This window comes from Trematomus bernacchii, unplaced genomic scaffold (genome assembly GCF_902827165.1).
Source record: "Trematomus bernacchii unplaced genomic scaffold, fTreBer1.1, whole genome shotgun sequence".
Classification (NCBI taxonomy): domain Eukaryota; kingdom Metazoa; phylum Chordata; class Actinopteri; order Perciformes; family Nototheniidae; genus Trematomus; species Trematomus bernacchii.
This window is the reverse complement of record NW_022987581.1, coordinates 2,465,606-2,487,360: the sequence shown is the minus strand read 5'-3', so window position 1 is coordinate 2,487,360 and position 21,755 is coordinate 2,465,606. Positions and strand designations below refer to the sequence as shown.

At 38.5% G+C, this 21,755-nt stretch overlaps 1 protein-coding gene across 1 annotated transcript in view; it reads left to right on the top strand.

Moving 5' to 3' along the window:
- LOC117479956 (adhesion G protein-coupled receptor F5-like) overlaps positions 1-15,895 on the top strand; it is a 28,063-nt gene extending 12,168 nt beyond the window's left edge. Inside the window, exons 11-28 of the mRNA XM_034127059.1 lie at positions 51-84; positions 192-341; positions 495-665; positions 1,134-1,400; positions 3,790-4,212; positions 5,618-5,724; positions 5,811-5,869; positions 5,959-6,101; positions 6,185-6,391; positions 6,568-6,777; positions 6,879-7,028; positions 7,126-7,301; positions 9,226-9,393; positions 9,765-11,171; positions 11,299-11,340; positions 12,892-12,951; positions 14,513-14,576; positions 14,661-15,895. Coding sequence (XP_033982950.1) covers positions 51-84; positions 192-341; positions 495-665; positions 1,134-1,400; positions 3,790-4,212; positions 5,618-5,724; positions 5,811-5,869; positions 5,959-6,101; positions 6,185-6,391; positions 6,568-6,777; positions 6,879-7,028; positions 7,126-7,301; positions 9,226-9,393; positions 9,765-11,171; positions 11,299-11,340; positions 12,892-12,951; positions 14,513-14,576; positions 14,661-14,731 — 3,909 coding nt within the window. The 3' untranslated portion in view covers positions 14,732-15,895. The remainder of the gene's footprint in view (positions 1-50; positions 85-191; positions 342-494; positions 666-1,133; positions 1,401-3,789; positions 4,213-5,617; positions 5,725-5,810; positions 5,870-5,958; positions 6,102-6,184; positions 6,392-6,567; positions 6,778-6,878; positions 7,029-7,125; positions 7,302-9,225; positions 9,394-9,764; positions 11,172-11,298; positions 11,341-12,891; positions 12,952-14,512; positions 14,577-14,660) is intronic.
- Positions 15,896-21,755: the final 5,860 nt, after the last annotated feature.

Here is a 21,755-nt window from a genome sequence, read left to right as displayed (position 1 = left end):
CACCAACAACTCTTCCTTCAACAACTCCATCACCAACAACTCTTCCTTCAACAACTCCATCACCAACAACTCCATCACCAACAAGTAAGACTTAAAGGACAGTATTTTATAAAACAAAAACCAAATGATAATATTATTTACAAGTGAGACATCAACTGTATTTGTTTTTCTTTAAAATGCTCTCCCTGCAGCTCCTCCTATTCTCTTTGAATACATCATCTTGGCTGAGTTGAGCACCACAGATGTCACTCTAATAAATCAACTGAGTACCATTCTGAGAAGCATCCGTTACCCCTTTATCCTCAACAACGCACAAATCCTTGATGTAAACATTTCTACAGGTGCAGATACAATACTGTAAATAAGTGAAATATGTGTTGGTGTTGTCAACCCTAAGTGTGAATCTACAAGTTGTAAAACACACTTTACTAATATGACAGTTAGAAAAACTCATTACATGTGTGAAATTCATTGTGTTTTTGTTTGGTCTCCAGTTTGCTCTCCGAGCAGTTCTGGTTACCAGTGCAGATGTGAGGATCAGTATCGTTGGTCATGTGACCAGTGTTTACTGTATACATCCTGTGACAACATCACTGGGGACACATGTGGATGCATCAATGCCATTCCTCCTGATGGACAATACTGCCAGCCTTCTGGTCAAAACAGTAAGTTGGTCCGCAGTAATCACTGCATCCTGACCAGCATTTGATGTGCCTTATTGTCAAAGTCTTTATCCTTAATTGCATGACAATCCCTGTGTCTCACTATGTAATTGCTTGCTTTTGGGTTGTCGAAAGACAGGAGCTGGCCTGAGTCAGAAGGACAACTTTGGAAACACTGCCATATGTTGTAGAGAATCTATAATTGTATTTTATTGTTTTTAACTCAAATGTACGTAAAAAGGATTAGGGCCACTTATGATGACCAAAAGTGATGTTTTTGTTTGTGCCGGTAGTCCCAATTTTGATATTCAACTTTTTTTCTCAAACTAAAACGAAAATCACCTTTGGGTCACATTAATCGTACAGTATGGGGAATTTCAAACATTCTGATGGCTCTAGTTCTTAAAATATGCATCTTATCATATGCAGAAGCAATTAACTAAGAAATCATCTCTCTTTTACTTCTTACAGCCTTTACCCTTTGTCCTCTTACAACAACTCCATCACCAACAACTCTTCCTTCAACAACTCCATCACCAACAACTCTTCCTTCAACAACTCCATCACCAACAACTCTTCTTACAACAACTCCATCACCAACAACTCTTCCTACAACAACTCCATCACCAACAACTCTTCCTACAACAACTCCATCACCAACAACTCTTCCTTCAACAACTCCATCACCAACAACTCTTCCTTCAACAACTCCATCACCAACAACTCTTCCTTCAACAAGTAAGACTTAAAAGACAGTATTTAATTTATTCATTTTGAGCAGTTTGGATATTGTATCTTTAAGTTACAACATCTTCTTGTTTAATAGCGATTGTCTCAAAATGGCGCTATGGTAATGGCATTCCATATTATAGTAATAGTATGTAATCCCCAATTCAATAGGAACTCTCTGCTGAGTGCAATGATGCTTTCCACAACAGTCTGGCAAACGGTTCATGATATGTAAGGGGGCGTGGCAAAAGTGTGGGGGCGGGGCACATCATTACTAATGCAACAGGAACTCACTGTCTACGACAATGGGTTCATGGTTCATTTGTTATGAAAGGGTTTGGGGAAAACCAACGATAGGTATCTGACTTCACCATGTTGGCAGATATTTTCTTAGTTGAATTGTCAGATTCATTCTTCAGCTTAACAAAAATGATTGTAAAATTGTGTTTTTAGTCTCAACAACAGTCACTACGACCCGGGTGAACACTCCAACACCCACAATGTCAGCAAAAACAAGTGCAAAATAACAATTGTTAGATTACTTTTCCGTGTTGTTGGTTATCGTCTAAATTGACTTGTCAAACAATGGGTATGATGTTATTCTTTCAGACTGAACAACCGTTGCTTCAATTGGTATAAACTCCACACAAACTTATTTAAATTCAGCTGAGTTGAGTGTGTCCATGATGAAGATTGTTGAGATTATTAAGAATGTATATGCTCGAGATGAACAGTGACTGAGGACCTGTAGGGTTTGATCAGAATAACTCGAACAGTGTTCTAAGGAAATGCTTGAATTGCTGTTGACTTGTTCTCAATGCATTAGGCCATTATTCCTGTTTTGGTAAGAACAAATGGGTTTGAGGTTATATCAACAATGGGGGACATGTGCCTGAGCTTAGAGAACAGATGCAAAGGCTGAAAAGGTCAGAAGTGAGTGGTAGTTGTGTAACGTTAAGAGCAGGTGCCTGTTTTTGTAAGCTTTTGGTAAACAGCGAAACATGGGAATGGGAAGTAAAAAGACAGTGTTGGCCAGTGACTAGTTTAATGGTAGGACTGGTATGGGATGGAGATCCGATTCTGGGACTTGTCTGATATTCTGGAAAGAGAAACAATACAATGAATCAGCAATGATGTGGTGGTAACCAGAAATGTGGGATGCCCAAAGAATGAAATGAAGCTCAGCGCAAGTTCAATCAGGAAGACCAAGCTCTTCATTCAGATTACACGTCACCACATTACACTCTCCTTCCTCATTAAGTGATCGGGGGCGTCACTCCCCAGCTAACCAATCTCTCCTCTCTCCATTCTCACAAGCCTATCATAGCTCCCGCTAATCCCTTTATATTTGCTCTTCCCTCTGTCAGCTGTCATTTCAGGTGACAAAACGCAACCCTCCTCCACCCCTTTCGCCTCCCATCTCCTTCAGGACCAAGCTAAACCTTCTCCCTTCAGTCCGTTCCCACCTACTTATCACCACCACCAATGTCTAGACCCCGGGGGTTTCATCGGAGCGGTTCTTCCCCCTCCTGAATTATTATCCTGCAAACTGGGGCCTAATCTCCAAACACCATTTCATTCTCCTCTTATAATTGTGGCAATCATTATTTCATTCATATTATGTGTCCCGGTAATAAATATGTATTCCATACATCAACGTCTCTCCTGATTGAACTGGTGTTGAGCTGAGATTCAAGTAAGTCTGCGCGGGAGCTGCATGATGTCTAAAGAACAAGATATATATATTTTAAGGATCTACATGAAGGATCAATGTGTGTTTTCTGTGTGGACGAGTATGGATTTCCTAGACCACCAAAGAACAACAGCTATAAAAATGGCTTCTAACACATGGAGCAAATATAAAGACAAGCGGGCCTGTGAGGCGAGATCAATATCCTCAGGTTTGGTGATAAAGAGCTCGAAGAAGAAGGAGATGCAATTCCAAGACAACAAATCTTGCCAAAGACACTTTTCCATCTTGCATGCATCTTCCAGAACAACTCTATTGTAGAGTTAGGGTGGGCTGCAGCTTTATGCAGGTCGGACAGGAAGGATTTTGCTTGAGGAATGGTAAATGGCATAATTGATGTAACCAAGGAGGGCTACAAGCTTGCATTTGCTGCACCTGTCAGACAGCAGGTAGTTTGACAGAATCACAGTCTGAGGTAAGGATAGTGGAATGACAAAAAGACTGTGATAATGCTTGAGGGCATGATTCAAGTCTGTCGTCGAGTAATTCAAGATGGTGCTCAGATGTGTTGGTAGGGTTCACAGGTGATCATTGCTGTTTTTAAGGCTTGGCCCTGCTCTTGAACCTAAATGTACGAATGATCTACTTGACTTGTTAAGGTGTGTATTCTTCAGCTTAACCAACATAATTATGAAATGGTCTTTTCAGACTCAACAATGGCTGCTACAACAGTTGTGACCAATACAACAACCACAATGTCTCCAACAACCACAAGGTCTCCAACAACCACAATGTCTCCAACAACCACAATGTCTCCAACAACCACAAGGTCTCCAACAACCACAAGGTCTCCAACAACCACAATGTCTCCAACAACCACAATGTCTCCAACAACCACAATGTCTCCAACAACCACAATGTCTCCAACAACCACAAGGTCTCCAACAACCACAAGGTCTCCAACAACCACAATGTCTCCAACAACCACAATGTCTCCAACAACCACAATGTCTCCAACAACCACAAGGTCTCCAACAACCACAATGTCTCCAACAACCACAAGGTCTCCAACAACCACAATGTCTCCAACAACCACAAGGTCTCCAACAACCACAATGTCTCCAACAACAGGTAAGGGAAATATACCAATTGTTACATTACATAATGATACATATTCAGGATTTATTATTATCATTATTAAGCTGTTATTAAAACAATTCAGTTAGTCTTTATGTATTTATGTATTCAACATTTTGTATTGGCAAAAACCTTCTGGGAAACATTGTTTGAAACTATTAAGTCATCTCTCCTAATGGGAGATCTGAACGTACAAGTTGTATTTATCTTTTTTCAGATCCAAAAAAAGTGTTAAAATGTTTAACAAGTTTAATCAGAATATTTGGAATCCTGAGTCATCAGAATAAAATAAAATTGAATTGATTAATTGACTCAACATCTATTGACAAAACACATCTTAACACTGCAACACCTAACCTAATCCAGGAATATTTCCAATGAACTTCTTGCTTATAACAATGTAGTCACACCATTGTATATTGTATTTGAGATACACATACTTTCGGTGCAGTTTAAATAAAAAAGCAAGTGATGAAGGCTATAATAACTCGACTCATACTGTCAACAGTAACACACTTTTATAAAATAGTCTTTCAAACGCCAACATCTCTTTCAACCACCATCATTACCTGTATTTAGCAATAAGCGTTTCGATAACTCGTCCCTGGTTGTTATTTGTAGAACATTTTCTGTAATTCACTTTCACGTAAGGTATTTCCCTCTACAGATGATCTTACTTTATTACAGTTAAAAATAACAAAGCAACCAAAATAACAAAGCAGACGAAATTGAAGAAACAAAATATTTTTACAATACTCATAACTCAACCATCAACTAGTGTGACCAGCCAAAATACCACCCTTAGCTCCACATCAGACGTTACCTCGACCCCAGCTCCAACCACAGCACTCATAACTGCTGCTACTACCAAGGCTACACTTGCAGTAACAACGACGACTGCTCCTGGGAAAGGTCTTTTTTATTGACAGAAATGTAGTGATAACATTCATGTGACATCCCTGCAGCCTACATATGCTGATAGCTAAGCTTGTCTTAAATGATGATATTACTTTATTATGCAATTTTTTAAAAGCATCTATACAAAAAAAGCACAGGCGAGCCAAACGTGAAAAAAGGGCTTTGACCTCAGGGTGTAAATGGACGTATATGTCATTCATTCATAAATTAATTGATGAATTATAAATTGCAGTTCTGCTTGAATATAGGTCAGGCTATTTAATTGCTACCTTCCACATGACATCTCAACACTGTTGCTGAAAAGGATATTTGCATTTGATAGAGACATGGGTTTTATACCCTTGATCTGCAAGTCATGCAAACCAAATTAAAAAATGATTCACAATTGTGTCCTCTCTTCTCATGTCTAGCTAGTATATTCTTTAAATCACAACAAACTGAATTGTTTGATCTTGTTTTTATTCTCTTTTCAAATAAATAGGGTTCAATTTGGAAATGACAGTGCAATTAAACAAGACGTTCACAGAAGATTTGAAAGATCCAACAAGTGCTGCATACAACAATCTTAAAGACAGCATGGAAACAGCGGTAAGTGCATTGATAAATACCATATCAAATTGTAACTTGTATTTTCAGTTGAATTGGTAATGTTATTAACCGTATCTCTCCCACAGTTAAACACGGAGTATAGAAGAATCACAGGGTTTATTAATGTTTCTGTGACTAGATTCAGGTATGGTAATTCTGGCATTTAAGACATATGGAGGCAGGAAATCTGTACACATTTGACACCACCATTTTGTTTTGTGTTTGTTCTTACAGAGAAGGAAGCATATTTACAGATTTTGTTGTTGAGACTACAGGGGTTACATCTGCAGAATTGGATGAAGCAAATAAAGCATTTTCAAAAGCAGTAACCTCTACTATTGCCCCTGTCATTGGCTCTGTCACTGCATTGTACAACAGTAAGTCCAACATAGCTAGTAGGTAATTACATTTTGTTTAACTTGTATAAATACCAAACTGATGTGTTTTTCTTTCTCCAAAGGTGAAAAGGAATTAGGGATTACCGCCCCAAAGTATACTGGAAATAACATGACACTGGTGTGCGACCCCATCATTTATGTGGAAGAATTAAGAAAGTCCGAGTGGACATTTCGTGGAAGGGTAATTAAGCAGGCTGGAAAGAGAAAAATAACAAATTCTAACACAAGGTCTGTTCTAAGAATAGAGAAAGCCAATGCTGTGGATATTGGTAAGCAAAAGCTAGTAAAATAAGTAAAATAACAGCTTTTTTAATTGATGCTAATAGACAAATTAATTTGCTGCTTGGACTGGAATTTTCACTATTTAATATACTAATGGTATCATTCTTTTAACTTTTTTTACAGCATACCAATGTAATCATTGTTTTTATTATCTTAATCACAGGACTTTACCAATGCACTCTGATGGGCGACGTATTGCAGTTCAGACAAATAAGGAATGTGACTGGAGATGATATCCAAGAAGCTCCCATCATAGTATCAGAGTCTCACATACCTGTTAGATGTCTGGGGACGGAGGGACAAACAGTACCACTTAAGTGTTGTGTGCAGTTCCCTTTTAAGGTGAAGTGGTTTAGAGGCTCACTTGCTCTTGGTAAGTTTAAAATGTTTCAGAAAACTTCTCAATCTGACCATACTGAAAACACACCTCCAATAACAGTTTATTTTATTAACAACACTGTTAAATGTTTGCAGGATCTACTGTTACTGGAAATGGAAACCCATTCTGTCGCACGTATGAATACACGCTAGGAGCCTGCAGTACACCAACGTCACTAGCATTTACTTGTAAGGTCGATGGTCTCGATTATAGCCGGGTAACAACATTGACAATTTCCGAAGAACGTAAGTGCAATGTTTCAAAAGTGACTATGCTTTTCTTTTGCAGTCTTTTTCCTCAATATTTTGTGTAATACTAATTGATTATTATTTATCTCCTAAGCTTTTACATGTAAAGACGCTGATTATGGAGAAGGACGAGAAGGCGAACAATCTAGTACAGAATGTCCTACAGGTCAAGAGGGGGAAAAGATTGCGAAGTGTGATGATGGAAAGTGGATATTGGTAGAGAACACTTGCGTTATCAAAGTAATCAAGGAGTTGCTTGATTCTTCAGAGGTAAGTGATCAGCTGGGGATAACAATTCATCCCCATATTAAATCTATAAAACACACAGTATACCATAAAGTTATTAAAAAAACGGTCCTTTGTTCACTAGTTCTACGTAACCATATATTCCATGTTATGCAACAATTGTATGTAGGAACAATTTTCTTTCTAACAAACTACACCTGTCAACTCTGAGACACCATCTGTTCAACAAAAGCATGAAGAAAATCTAAATGTCATGTTTCTTATAAATCAACTCAACAGCAGAAATCATTACCAGTTGCTCAAGATAATCCACTGACCTTGTGAGAAGTTTCATTTAGTATGTATTTTATTTCATCTGAAGTACATTCGCGTGAGAAAGTGAGAAAAAATGAACCGAGCTAATTTGTTATAATATTTTGTATTGTTGTAAAAGACCCACGTTTTCGACCAACATCGGCACATTACATCACGGCTTCTGCTGTCCAGTAACTTCTTGTAACTAACTGACCACTGTTTTTATATAAAGTGTGGCTCTGCAACAACACTTCTTTAATCTTTAACCTGTTAAGCACCAAGCCTGTTTTTCATGTTTCAGGCTCGAAAATGACATGCCCAAAACAAATGACTACAACTTAACTTCTAAAAGGGTTATATGAATAATTTATTTTCTCAAAGTAATGATAAACCTGTGAGTTGGATGTAGAAAAGTCAGAATCAATATAGATGTTTTTTATTTTAAAGAAAATTCAGATTTTACATAGTAAAAAACTGTAAATTATAGTGTCCGTCCAAATATTCTTTTTTACTTATAGTGAAAACTACCCTTGGATGATGGGTTAGTAGACTAAAAGCTTTAGGAATCCAAAGTACAACATATAATAAGTACCCTGTATCAAGATTGATGCAAAACAAGTGACATTTGACCTTTTTAGAGAGGTTTAGCCAAAAACACTCCACCTCTGAGGTGATTTGGGTGAAAATTGTTTTTTTTTCATATCTCTGGAACCCATTGGTCGATTTTGATGGTTGACACCTCTTTCTGACCGTTAGAGCCAATAGAATCGAAGGGGGAGTCCCCCACACACACTCATTGTGAAAGAAAAAGGTTGGGGCTTTGCGCATGCAGTTTTGCATTAGAGTGAAGCTACAGTCTAGCTCTGACATCTAGAAACCTAAAAGCATGGATTATCCGTCTGTTTGCTCATGGATTATCAGAAATCATTTCAAAGGGACACAGACACATTGGATTAACCTATGGATTAACTTCAGCAGCGTTTTTATCATTTTAATGCCATTGAAGACCACTTTGGAGAGACTACAGAGCCAAGGTAAAAATGTTAGCATTTTTAGCTAACTAGCGTCACCTGTTTTGATGTCCGTTTTTGCTTATAACGTCGCCATTTCGTATAATTCAGTGATAATGAGGGTACCCATCGATTCTGTGTCACCTCACGATGTGAAACGATGTCATGGATGTAGAGAAAAGATAAATAATAAGGTTTTGTGAGTGATTTTCGGTGCAGTAAGGTGTTAGCATTTTTCGCTCGTTGCTAATTCAGAAGCTCAGTGTTAGCATTGTGGGTTTTCTTTTGAAAAAAAAAAAAAAATGATCAGTTAGATGAGTTTCTTCCCGTTACATGGATATAAAACATTCATAGTTTTATTAAATGAACATGCCCTCAGACACTGTTTCCTGCAAGATGTTGCGGCAGTGCCCTGGTACCGGGGTCTCTCGGGCTTAACAGGTTAATATGGGATAGGTCTCCAAATGGTAGTACCCTGTATCAAAGCACACGGCCATCCCTCACACAATCACATTCTTTTAGCCTCTTCTGTATTTTTGTGGCTTAAAATGTGCAGCTGTTGCCAGAAAAGAAACATCTCTGTATTTGTCATGGTTTACAATCTCTCATTATATAAATGTATGTGTTTTTAATATTTACTTTAGGTGTTGCTGGTGCAAGATGTCCCAGATTTTGTGGGGAAACTGAGTGCAGAGGTCGAAAAGGTGCAGAAGGCAGTAAGAGAGTCACCTAATACCATATCAACTATCGTGGACATCCTGGGCAACATTGCAGATATTGATACTCTGGTAGTCAATCAACCTGTCATAAGGGTAGGTTAAACCTTCCCATCAGCATTATCTTAGTTTAGATATGTCTTTTATGTCAACAAATATGTGAACTGCTCTATTGAAACCAGTCGGATGTCGCAACGGCGCATTGCAATTGGGGTTTTGGTTGATTCTAAAAAAACAATGTCTTGGCTTCAAGAATATCAATCTTTTATATCACATTTATACAATAAATACATTACCCCCCTCGGAAAATACATATATATTCGGAAAGCTAAGAATCTCCTCTTTCCAGTTATGTACATAACTCAAAATGTGTATCGGAGTCGATGTGACTGATTTTTATAGAGCAGTTCACGTATATTTTTTTGATGCGAATGTAACCTCACAATGAAATCTCTCTTCATCTGCAGAGTGTCCTTCAAACAGTTGATTTCATTATTGGTGAGGATTCAAGAGAGTCCTGGAAATTTCTGAATGCAAACGAAAGCAACAACGCAAGCTCTGATTTACTGGGTTCGATGGAACTCCTCTCTGATAAAATAAATGGGACATTTACCTTTGAGACTGCTGCAATCCTCTTCGACAGAAGCACCTTTGACCCTGACCTTATCTCGTTCTCCGCAAATCTGAACAGCAGCGTTGTCCTGAACATTTCTAACAACGGCTTTAGCAACGCCTCTATCACCACTATTACTTTCTTCACCCTAAATAATGTTATGCCAGTACGGAACTCCAGCTTTAACACCAGCCTCTTCAACACCAATAACACTGACCCCGTTAATGCCCTCAACGCAGCTGTGGTGCTGATCAAAGTAAATGAAACAATTCGGAACGTTACTTTAAGCTACACCAAGTTAAAGACGACTCTGACGCAAGATCCTCAGTGTGTCTTCTGGAACTTTAAACTGTTTGACAACAGGGGGGCTTGGGATAGTGAAGGGTGTGAGTTTGTTTCCGATATAAATGACACAGTAACCTGCAGATGCGACCATCTCACCTCATTTTCAATTCTGATGTCAACTGGTATCCCTAAAGAATTCAAAGAACTCTTGGATCTAATCACCTACATTGGAGTTGGGATCTCTTTGGCAAGTTTAGTTATATGTTTAATTATTGAAGGATACGTTTGGAAAGCCATAACTAAAAATAGCACTGCCTTCATGCGTCATGTTTCCATCATTAACACTGCCCTCTCTCTGTTGATCGCTGACATCTGTTTTATCATTGGAGCCTCCATTGCCGACAACCCAGCTGAAAACCCGGAGAACAAGAACTTTAATGTTCCAGTTGAGTCTTGTAGCACAGCAACATTTTTTATGCACTTGTTTTACCTTGCGGTGTTCTTTTGGATGCTAGTTTCAGGCCTTCTGCTATTTTACCGGACAGTCATGGTCTTCTCCCACATGTCCAAGTCAGTCATGTTGGCTATTGGCTTCTTATTAGGCTACGGGTGCCCTCTGATCATAGCTGTTATTACTGTTGCCGTCACAGCACCAGGAGAAGGATACATCAGGAACAAAGAGGCTTGTTGGCTTAACTGGGAGCAAACAAGGGCCCTGTTGGCGTTTGTGATACCTGCCTTATCTATAGTTTGTATCAACATAATTATCGTAATCGTGGTCCTGTTCAAAATGCTAAGAAGAGGCGTGGGAGACGCCGGCCAAAAAGAGGAAAGGCATACGCTGGTTGTCATTCTAAGGTGTGTGGCCATTTTGACTCCTTTATTTGGACTGACCTGGTCTTTAGGAGTGGGGACCATGCTAGATTCGACAAATAGAGGACTCCACATTGTCTTTGCACTCTTCAATTCACTACAGGTATTTGCAACCTTTAAAAATAACAAAATAACAACTTGTTCTTACATAGCAGTATTTTTATATAATACCTATTTTGGTCAATTTCTTTGATGTTAAATAAATATGCGTGTTATTTCATTTTCCTCAGGGTTTCTTCATTTTAGTGTTTGGGACACTATTCGATTCAAAGGTATGTTGTCTTTAAACTAATAATTGTGGATAGATGATTGATACCTCTTTTGATAGTAGTAGTAGAAGTATTCAAATCCTTTAACGTGCCAGAAGGTAAAAATACCAGATTATAACTTAATATCATGCAATGAAAAAGGATTAAAGTCATATCAGTTTTAGCATTATTGTTATCATATCTTATATTCCATAATGAGATTATCATGAAGCATTGAAACAAAATGATAGAGATTTCTGTACCTTTGTGATTTAGTGCCCCCAGTTAAAGATTTTAATTGACCTTTACACCATAACGTTGAGTGTGCATTTGTTATGTTAGCATTACTTAAGATAAAAACTAGCAGGTCGACAACTTTGTTAACAAAGCCAAACATCAACAATCAGAAACAGAAGTCCTTAACTGTCCAACGGCAGGAACATTTACAATGTTACAGCAAGCCCAGTCCCAAAGCAAGAGTACACAACACAATAAATAGAAGGCCGGCTAATCAGCTAATCTGGCTATTGACCCCGCCCACCTGGTTTATGTCCTGTAGTTCAGGCTGTGTTGATGCCGTTACTTTTTAATGGGAAAAAAATTATCCAAAGTGGAGAGAACAAGAAAAACAAATCCTGCCAATTTTAACAGAATTACTGGAAGAATGTTTTCGTTCACCATTTCGTAGTGAAGAGCTTTGGATCTTGGAAATACTGGCAGCCTAGTTTTAAGCCCTTGACTATAAGGAATATATACACACGTGTGAAATGAACTTGCTCACTCCATATAACTGGCTGCAATCTACAGTAATTACGAGAATGCACTCAAAGTATAGATATAAATATAACAACAAAAAAACGTACAGGTAATGCCATCTCAAGGGCTATGAACAAAGGATGGCACAGGATTAGCATGTATCAGCTTCACTGGAGCACACATGCCATTTTAGAATCACTAAAACTATCTTCCTGTCACGTAAGAGCTAGAATTCAAAGCTTAAAAACACACCAAATGGTTGGCGAAGCCATAACAGAGGGTCTCTATCTTCCTTGACAATGATGACATGCTGTATTCCAGCCAATCGTGACTTGCAAAAAGTATTCTGATGAGGTGACGCCATAGATGTTGCCAATGTGAAACATCCATTCATGCTACTCAGAGAACCTCAGAGAACTCAATGTTATTACAGTTGTTGTTCGGCATAGGTGGAGCTTGTTTTTACTGCTTCAAGCTTTGTTTTGCAATCCATTGTTTTTAAGGTAAACTGGTAATTGTTACATGTGTATAGAGGATTTAAGGGCATATTTGTTAATTACTTATCTCTGTAATGGATTGGTTGGAAAGAGTTATATACAAGTTCAGATAACAAAGTGTAACCCAAGGGCAGTACTGGAGAAAATGTAGCCTGCTGTGCGAATATGCTTAGCAGCCCCTCTAAAGCTCACTAGAGAGTTAATGTTAATTATAAAGCAAGTAAGCTTATTTTCTCTAAAATGTTGTGTAAAAATGTTAATCTTCCTGAATGTTTTCCAAATCGCACATAAGTTGATTGAGATGAATTTGATTTTCCTGTAGATCCGTTCTATCCTCGCAAGAAAATCACCTACAACAAGCACAGGCTCCAATACAACAAGAGTAAGTCATTTTAAAGTGTATGCAGTTTTTCTTGTTCATAAAGATATCCTGCAATCACCTATTTATTACGGTGGCCCTGAAGTGCAAGACACCACAGCATTTCACAAAACACAACAGCATTTCACAAAACACTACAGCATTTCACAAAACGCTACAGCATTTCAGAAAACGCCGCAGCATTTCAGAAAACACCACAGCCTTTCACAATGCTTTATTAATTCATGGTTTTTAAGGGGCTTATCTCCATGTAAATGATTACATTCTCATGTAAATACTATGGTAGACTACCCAATATTCGCATCGCTCTAATCGCTTGAGTTTCACCGCGGCTGTAAATCCTATGGGAGATACCAACTACAACAAAATGAACATATTTTACCGTGATTTAATTGTAATACACGTTTCAAAATGATGCCGAAGTAACAACATACTGATACCGGTTAGTAAAAACCATGAATTAATGCTTTGACAAGTCTGCAGACAGACGGCAGGCGAATATCCTTTTAAAATGCGTGTTTTCTGAATGGAATCGGATCGATCAGGCTAAACTAACCTGTAGCTGCTCCGTCCACACTCACAACAGCGTCATACAGACATAAATAAAGCAGCGACTGTATTCACCATGACATAGACAGTCTGTGGTTTGTACATGTTTAACTTTTGTCCAGTTTCTGAACAGATATGAGAAGCTGTGAGCTCTGAGTGTGTGCTAACTGCTAACGGCTGATATGTTGGGATATGTTGGGCTGTCGGGTGCTGCTGACCAATCACGAAGCGTCATTTCTTGACTGGCAGCAAAAACAATCAATCACAGCAGTGCTTCTCTGGCTGGCTGTCCAATCACGAACAAGAAGTGTTCTCCCTAAAGGAATACCCTTTCCGTCCAATATGAAATGCTGCTGCGTTTTCTGAAATGCTGTGGTGTTTTCTGAAATGCTGTTGTGTTTTCTGAAATGCTGTAGTGTTTTCTGAAATGCTGTGGTGTTTTCTGAAATGCTGTAGTGTTTTCTGAAATGCTGTAGTGTTTTCTGAAATGCTGCAGCGTTTTGTGAAATGCTGTTGTGTTTTGTGAAATGCTGTAGTGTTTTGTGAAATGCTGTAGTGTTTTTAAAAATGCTGTAGTGTTTTGTGAAATGCTGTAGTGTTTTGTGAAATGCTGTTGTGTTTTGTGAAATGCTGTAGTGTTTTGTGAAATGCTGTTGTGTTTTGTGAAATGCTGTAGTGTTTTGTGAAATGCTGTAGTGTTTTGTGAAATGCTGTTGTGTTTTGTGAAATGCTGTAGTGTTTTGTGAAATGCTGTAGTGTTTTGTGAAATGCTGTAGTGTTTTGTGAAATGCTGTAGTGTTTTCTGAAATGCTGTTGTGTTTTCTGAAATGCTGTAGTGTTTTGTGAAATGCTGTAGTGTTTTGTGAAATGCTGTGGTGTTTTGTGAAATGCTGTTGGGTTTTCTGAAATGCTGTAGTGTTTTGTGAAATGCTGTAGTGTTTTGTGAAATGCTGTGGTGTCTTGCACTTCAGGGCCACCGTAATTTATACCATATAACATTTGTTTTCTACTTTAGAGTACAAGTGGTGGCATTTCCTCCACTGGAGTGAACTGGTTCCATCGACTGCGTGGAAGAAGAAGCAAGTTTTTATTTTAAATTGAGCAGTTCTTTTCATTTACTGAGATATCATTTCCCTAATAACAATTTGTTATTTGTCTTTCAGACGTCTACCGTATGTCAGGGGCTGCAAACTCGGGCAGTGCTGGTGCGTCGGAGTCATTCTCCAATATCTAAATCAATACATTGAACCGTACACATTATTTCTTTAGGGCTATTTATTCAAAAGATCTGACAGTTATTGTAGGATTTTCAGCACATAATCAGAAACGATGCAGTTTACTGGGATGATATTGTAAGAGATGGTGCAACAGACAAGGTTAGTTTTGAAATCAGAATAGTTTAGGTCCTACACGCAGCATTAAAATAAGTTTGCATTGTAAAGGTACTGTTCTGTTATTCAAAGCCCTAAGAAAGCAAGTGTGACACAACATTGTGAATGAAACTTTGAAATGACATTTTATTTTGAAGTGTGAAATGTGATGGTGCTCTGAATCAATGACGTGCAATGATCAATTATTATCTTAATGTACAGTCGTAGTGAATCATACCTACTAGTTTCTAGGTGTTTCATGATAACATTGATAATACCATGACTATGTTCCTGGGGAAAAGAGCATAATACTTCCTTCATTAAAAGCAAAACCTAAAACCTAAAAAATGTGTAAAAAGATAAATAGATTTTTAGTAACAGTATAACTCAATAATGCATGTTAGCTAAACAGCAGCAGTTGTAAGAACAGCAATGAAATGAAACTAAGTGTAATGTTCATTGGCCCGCCCGCCCCCCCAAAAAAATGCTCGCCATTAAGAACTTTGTTTTTAAAACAGGTGTACAGTTCATAGATGTGTATATACAGTTGTTTAATTTTTTCATAAATGTTTTTTTATTATAAATGAAATGCTTTACAAGATTTAAAGTGTTTTCTCTTAATATAACACAAAGTATTGCCTTCCAACCATGTTCTTTTTCTGTAAATGATCAATCTTTCCCAATAAACATACAAATTAAAGCACTATACATAACACATTTTGAAGATAGATTGGTTCTTTGACAGTCAATATTGTGTTATAATGTTTAAGGTGACCTATTATGCAAAATGCACTTTTTGAGGGATGTTATACATAAATATGTGTCCCCGGTGTGTAAGGAGACTTACAAAGTATCAGAAAATAAAACCCTCTCTCTTTTCTTCCGTACCCACATCTCTAAATACGGGTGTACCATGGAGCTGATCCAGATTTGCTGAGAACTTGACGTCATGTGGTTAATATTTGCCCTTTTACATTTGTTAGATCACATTAATGAATTAAAGTGCTACTTGTTTTTTTGCCCGCTGACCGGCTGGTCCTGTGGCTCATCTTTTTTTTGTAACTAGCTGATGCTCAATCTCATCCTCTTCCTCACATTCTGAAGCCTCTTCCTCTTCCTCTACATCATCATCAAATGGTTCTCTCTCTTCCAAAATAATTTGCAAGGCCCTCTGAGCAGAGAATCTTTTGGCCATCTTGATCAGTTGTGATAAGGACCCAAACTGGCGAAGCTTTATTTATTGTGTCTTGCTCCAAATTTGCAGCTTGGATAGAGTGTGAACAAAATAAAGATTGGTTCCCGCGAGAGCAGACAAGTGTCGGTGCTTGAATTGATCAACAATGTTGCAACCTTGTGCGGGAATGGCAGGGGCAGAAACACAAAAGTCTCATACAGACGCACGCACGCACGCACGCACGCACGGCACGCACGCACGCACGCACGCACGCACGCACGCACGCACGCACGCACGCACGCACGCACGCACACACACACACACACACACTTTGTATTGTATTATTGTATGAGAGAGGTTCCAGGTTGAATTGAGGCGAATATTTGTAATGTTCAGAGGTTGTTGTGTTTAATATTCATGAGGATATTTGTCATTGTTCAAATGATAATAAACAAACATATAAAGCATATTTGTCCACTCATATGTTGATAAGAGTATTAAAAACTTGAAAAATATCCCTCTAAGGTACATTTAGAACAGATAAAAAATGTGCGATTAATTTGCGATTAATCGCGATTAACTATGGACAATCATGCGATTAATCGCGATTAAATATTTTAATCGACTGACAGCCCTACTCAACATACATGGTTACTATCTTCTTAGTACATTCTTGTTTTATCTCAGTTCCAGGTGACAAACGGGCAGACTAATCCAGAGGGAGTTGAGGAGGAGACGCTCCCCTTAGACTTGACTTCCCATGAAACATCAAAAAGTGAATGTGCTACTACTGAGGTAATTCAGTAATATGGAGCTGTCTCCACAATATGTTAATGTTGTCCTTTTCAAGATAGGACCTTTTTTTAAAACTCTTTTCTGATACAGCTTTAATCCCATTACTAATTGAGTGATTTGTGTAGATCTTACTGAGGAAACTGAATTGAACATATTTTTAGACTAGCCATAATGGGATTTGTTACATAAACCTGTCACACACACTGGTTTCTAGTCTTGACCTCATGGGACCCTTTTGAATCATTATGATTATTAGTTATAAATGTTTATTATTTACTGTCGTGTCGGGTCACTCATTCACTGGATCAGCGAGCTGCATGAGACAGAGACGGGCTGTCAGGAGAGAGAGAGAGAGAGAGACAGGCTCCATTTATTAAGCCCGCCGTGTTATTATCCAAAGTTACTGTAAACTTCTGAATAATCTAGTAACTACTAGTCTAGTCTGTCAAAGGGAGAATCTAGTAATTTTTTCACGCAATGTTAGTAACTATTGTGTGATTACTGAATTAATAACAGTTACTTTGTAACGCGTTACACCCAACTCTACTCTTAAACTTCTTAAACCTATGACATGTTATTATATGTCCACCTAGGGAAACAAACATTTGTGAAACGCAGCTGGACGTCGGAGGAAAGTGCTGCTGTGGAACAACACTTTGGTTATGAAATGGACAATCAAGAATCAGGTTCCAGGGAAAGATGCATGTGAGGATTGTATCTCTGCCGAACCTCAAGCCCTAACAAATAGAGACTGGGGAGCCGTTAACTATTACATGAAAAATGTTCTGCTCTCCGAATGAAAATGAAATAAAAGTGAACCAATGCAAAATACGTTCAATGTTGAAAGAAGGATTTCAAGTACCACTACCAAAACTAGGGGCTTTACCTAAACCAAACCAAATTCTCATCCTTGAATCGTCAACTAATACAAATGAAAGGGAAATCAATTGCGTTCCGCTTATGCTGCTAGAAAGAATCATTCATGTTTTCAAAGATTTCTTATTTTGCTTTTAGGGTTTTCCCTCTCCTGTCGTGTAGAAAATATATTTTTGTGCATGTAAATGGTTTGCAAAGTCTACTGTCTAGTTATCTTCTATGTTAAGATGAGGCTAATCACCTAAGTAATTACTTATCTTACCAGAAATGTGAATTTGTTGGTGTAAAAAATATCAAAGTAGAATGTAAATGTTCCTGATGCTGTTCTGCAGTTTCTTTGGTAACAAGGCAAGTAAGTGGGTAAAAAACTAGCATGATGACAAAAGCTTGGAATTATGTTTATTTCAAGTGATTATTGTGATTCTAATTTTTTCCTATATTGTCTGATTTTGCACGGAGGTCTAGTACAGTTGGAAAGGATGGATCCCACAATTGGGTAAAATAAGTTTGGGCCCCACATTTGGGCTTCACAAGACTGTGTGTGTGTGTGTGTTTGTGTGCGTGTGTGTGTGGCCTAGCATTACCATCCTTGTGGGGACCTAAATCTGTTTACACAGTCACGTGTGGGGACCCGCCCCCCTTATGGGGACATAATGGAGGTCCCCATGAGGGGAATCATTCATTTTAGGGTGAAGACTTGGTTAGGGTTAGGTGTATAAGGTTTTGAATCCTGTCGCCGTGAGGCGACAGGATCGAGTGCACACTCCAAACCGGAAGAATGTGAATATATGTAATTTTTGCATCTACTTGTCACGATCTGTCTATGTTTTAGTTTGTCTGTCTCTGTTTCCTGTTTTAGTTTGAAAAGTGTTCCCCCTCCCGTCTTGTCTGTTGCTGGTGATTGTGTTCACCTGGTGCCCTGTGTTTTCTCCTCCCTCCTCACCTGTGTCTTGTTGGTTTGATTAGTCCTGTGTGTATTTAGGTTCTGTTTTCCTGTTAGTCGGTGTGTGTGGGAAATCCTTTTTGCTGGTGACTGTGTTCACATGAGACAGTAATATTGAGGCTGTGTCATGTACCACAAGGAGTAATAAATGCCCACACCGGGTTGTATTTGGACGTTCTGCCTCTGCCTCCTTGCTTGGTCGGGCCGCTCAATGGTCAGCTTCACAGACACCATAAAGGTCTGAAAAAGTGAAGCCATGTGGCAGTGCCTTACATCTGCCTTCTTTTAAATGATAGCAAAATCAGTTTATGGTCTCAATCGCTAGTTCGAAGTCTTCTTTGTAAAAATATTGCCCCATTCAGTGTAAAATAGGTAATATATCAGGGTCTGCAACATTTTGATTGCCTAAATGTTTATGTCCAGCATTCGGTTGTACTAAAAGACACATAAAGGAGTTGGCTGTTCATTTTTTTTACATTACTATTTCCTCTTCTTTCATCTACCAACTCTCCCCACAATGGTTGAGCTTCAGTTATTGTATTTTTTGCACTTGATACAATACATTTCATTACATGCAGGAAAACAACATGATTGATAGTGATGTTGTGCATCCCTTTGTTAGCCTCTGGATGCAGAAGATCATGGACTAAAGTGAAAACATGGTGTGTGAAACTGAAAGCCTACACTTAAAAGACCAGTAACATTAAAGACTTGAGGCAGCAAAAACAGTTTTTATAGTGATGGCATAAACAGGGAAATGACTGTTATTGAAAAATGGACTCTCAGCTCTTGGTCAATAACAAAAATAGGGTTCACTTCAGTGTCCTTCAGCAGAGGGTATTATATATTTCAGGATGAGCAACGTGCTGCCAGTTTGGAGAGTTCATTTAAAATGTTACTGCATGAGAGTCTTCTTTGCAACACAGTGAGTTTAAATAATTGTACTGCATTGACTGGCAAAAGCGCGGGATTTCAGGAGAAAGCCGCAAATCAACGGCCATGCGAGCAGCTCTGTTACCTGCTAAAGGCTAGCATTTGTTAATTAGCAATGATAAAAATGAAAGTCAGTTCTATTTTTTTCTCCATCTAACTCTAATTTGTTGAATTATTAATCATTTTAGATCATGAGAATTCAGGGTTTGGGCAGCATTTTAGTTGCCTTAAAAAATGTCTTGTTCTGCATTCGATTGTACTTTAAGAGACAAGTTTTTTTTGTATACATTTTGTTATAAATTAAATAGTTTTTTGCTACACAATCAATAGTTGTATTACAGTTAACGTGAATTACAGATGGGCCCTGCTAACCAAGCTAGCATTAGCATGTTATTTAATGTTTGCCATGCTAATGAGACCTGGCCCCGCACTTTCTCATCTCCGCCTTCTCGTCAAAATATGGTCACTTTTGATTCCTAAAAAACAAGATGACGGCGTCCATAATGCCATAACCAAGCCATAAAAAAGCCATCATGTTGACTATGCTTACTTACTATATACATGTTGTCTATGATTTTAATATGGTACAATTGTGCAGTCATACCAACTCTCCCCACAATGGCTGGGCTTCAGTTATTGTCTTTGTTGCAGTTATGAAATACATGCATGAAAACAACATGATTGATAGTGATGTTGTGCATCTCTTCGTCAGCCTCAGATGCAGAGGATCATGGACTAAAGTGAAAACATGATGTGTGAAACTGAAAGCCTACACTTAAAAGACCAGTAACATTAAAGACTGGAGGCAGCAAAAGCAAAACCAGAAGTCATTATTATCTCTTTCCCTGATTCATCTTATAGCCGCATTATGCAGAGCTGGTCGCTGGTCTCATGAGTCGAAATAATGAGGACGGCATTGACAGAAAAAATTTGAAATAATTAAAAGAAAGGATAAGAGAGAGAACAGAGAAACGGGCATCCTTTGAGATCTGTAAAGAAAATGTGTGTGTGTGTGTGTTGGTATTCTGCTCAGACTTAAAGCTCTGCTGTTTTCTTCACACACTTTTTGCCGTCGTGCACATGGCTGCTCTCTCTGACAGTCACAGTGTTTCGTCTCTGTTTCCTGAGGGGCTGCTGACAGTATGTTGGTTTATTCAGATCCCTTCACATATTTTTTCAATTTCACATGTGTTGTTCTATGTTTGTTTGTCTGTCTTTCCTAACCACTTTTCCTTAACCTCACCGGGGTCATTTCCCTCAGTGAGAAACGTTCCTGACTAAAAAAAGAGTCTTCTTGGGAGTCATCTTGGGTCGTAACTCTGTCAGTGTCCTTTTGTTTGTGTCTCTCTTTTTTAAATGTGCAATTCTTACATGTATCTCAGCTCCGATTCCCTCCGTACCAAAATGTCTCTTATCCGCTCAATTTTGCTCAGCTCTCCTTCGATGTCCTCGATCGTAATCGTGGAGTCCGCCATGGAAACAACATCCTCTGCTGGAAAACAAACAACAAAACCCATTTTTCTGGGTCTGATAACGGGATAAGTAGAGATACACATATTCAAATAATTCAACTATTATCATCAAACCATTGACACAACATCAATGTGAAGCATTGTACTGTAAACTACTGTATTGTGACAATTTAAAAGAAAACATGGTGGACAGTAGACCCTAAAAAAGGCATTTGGACATTTCAGGTGAAGTAAGTGGCTCTTTTATGCTTATTTTCAGGTTCATGTTACTATTTAGTGTCTCTACTGTGATATGTTTCCATGCTTTAATGTTCAAAAAGCTCTTTGTTTTTCTCATACTTCTTGTGCTTCCCTGGATCCAATTCACCATGCCGCTCTGACCAAACCTCTGTGTACTTCCTCACACTAATTCTTCAAGCATCACAAAATAAAATAAAACAATTTAGCCTGCAGCCTCCTCCTCACCATGAGTCATCCAGCAGAGCTCGGATCAGCTTTTAATTACCAGACCTCGTGTGAAAAGACATTCACACACACTGGATCACCGGGGATTTCGTCTACACACACACACACACACTCCCCAAACACACACACACACACACACGCATCTGCTGAATCCACAACTTCATTCATGTGTATTACTATCACATCCATGCACACACACACAAACACACTCAAGTATAAGTAGTGATACC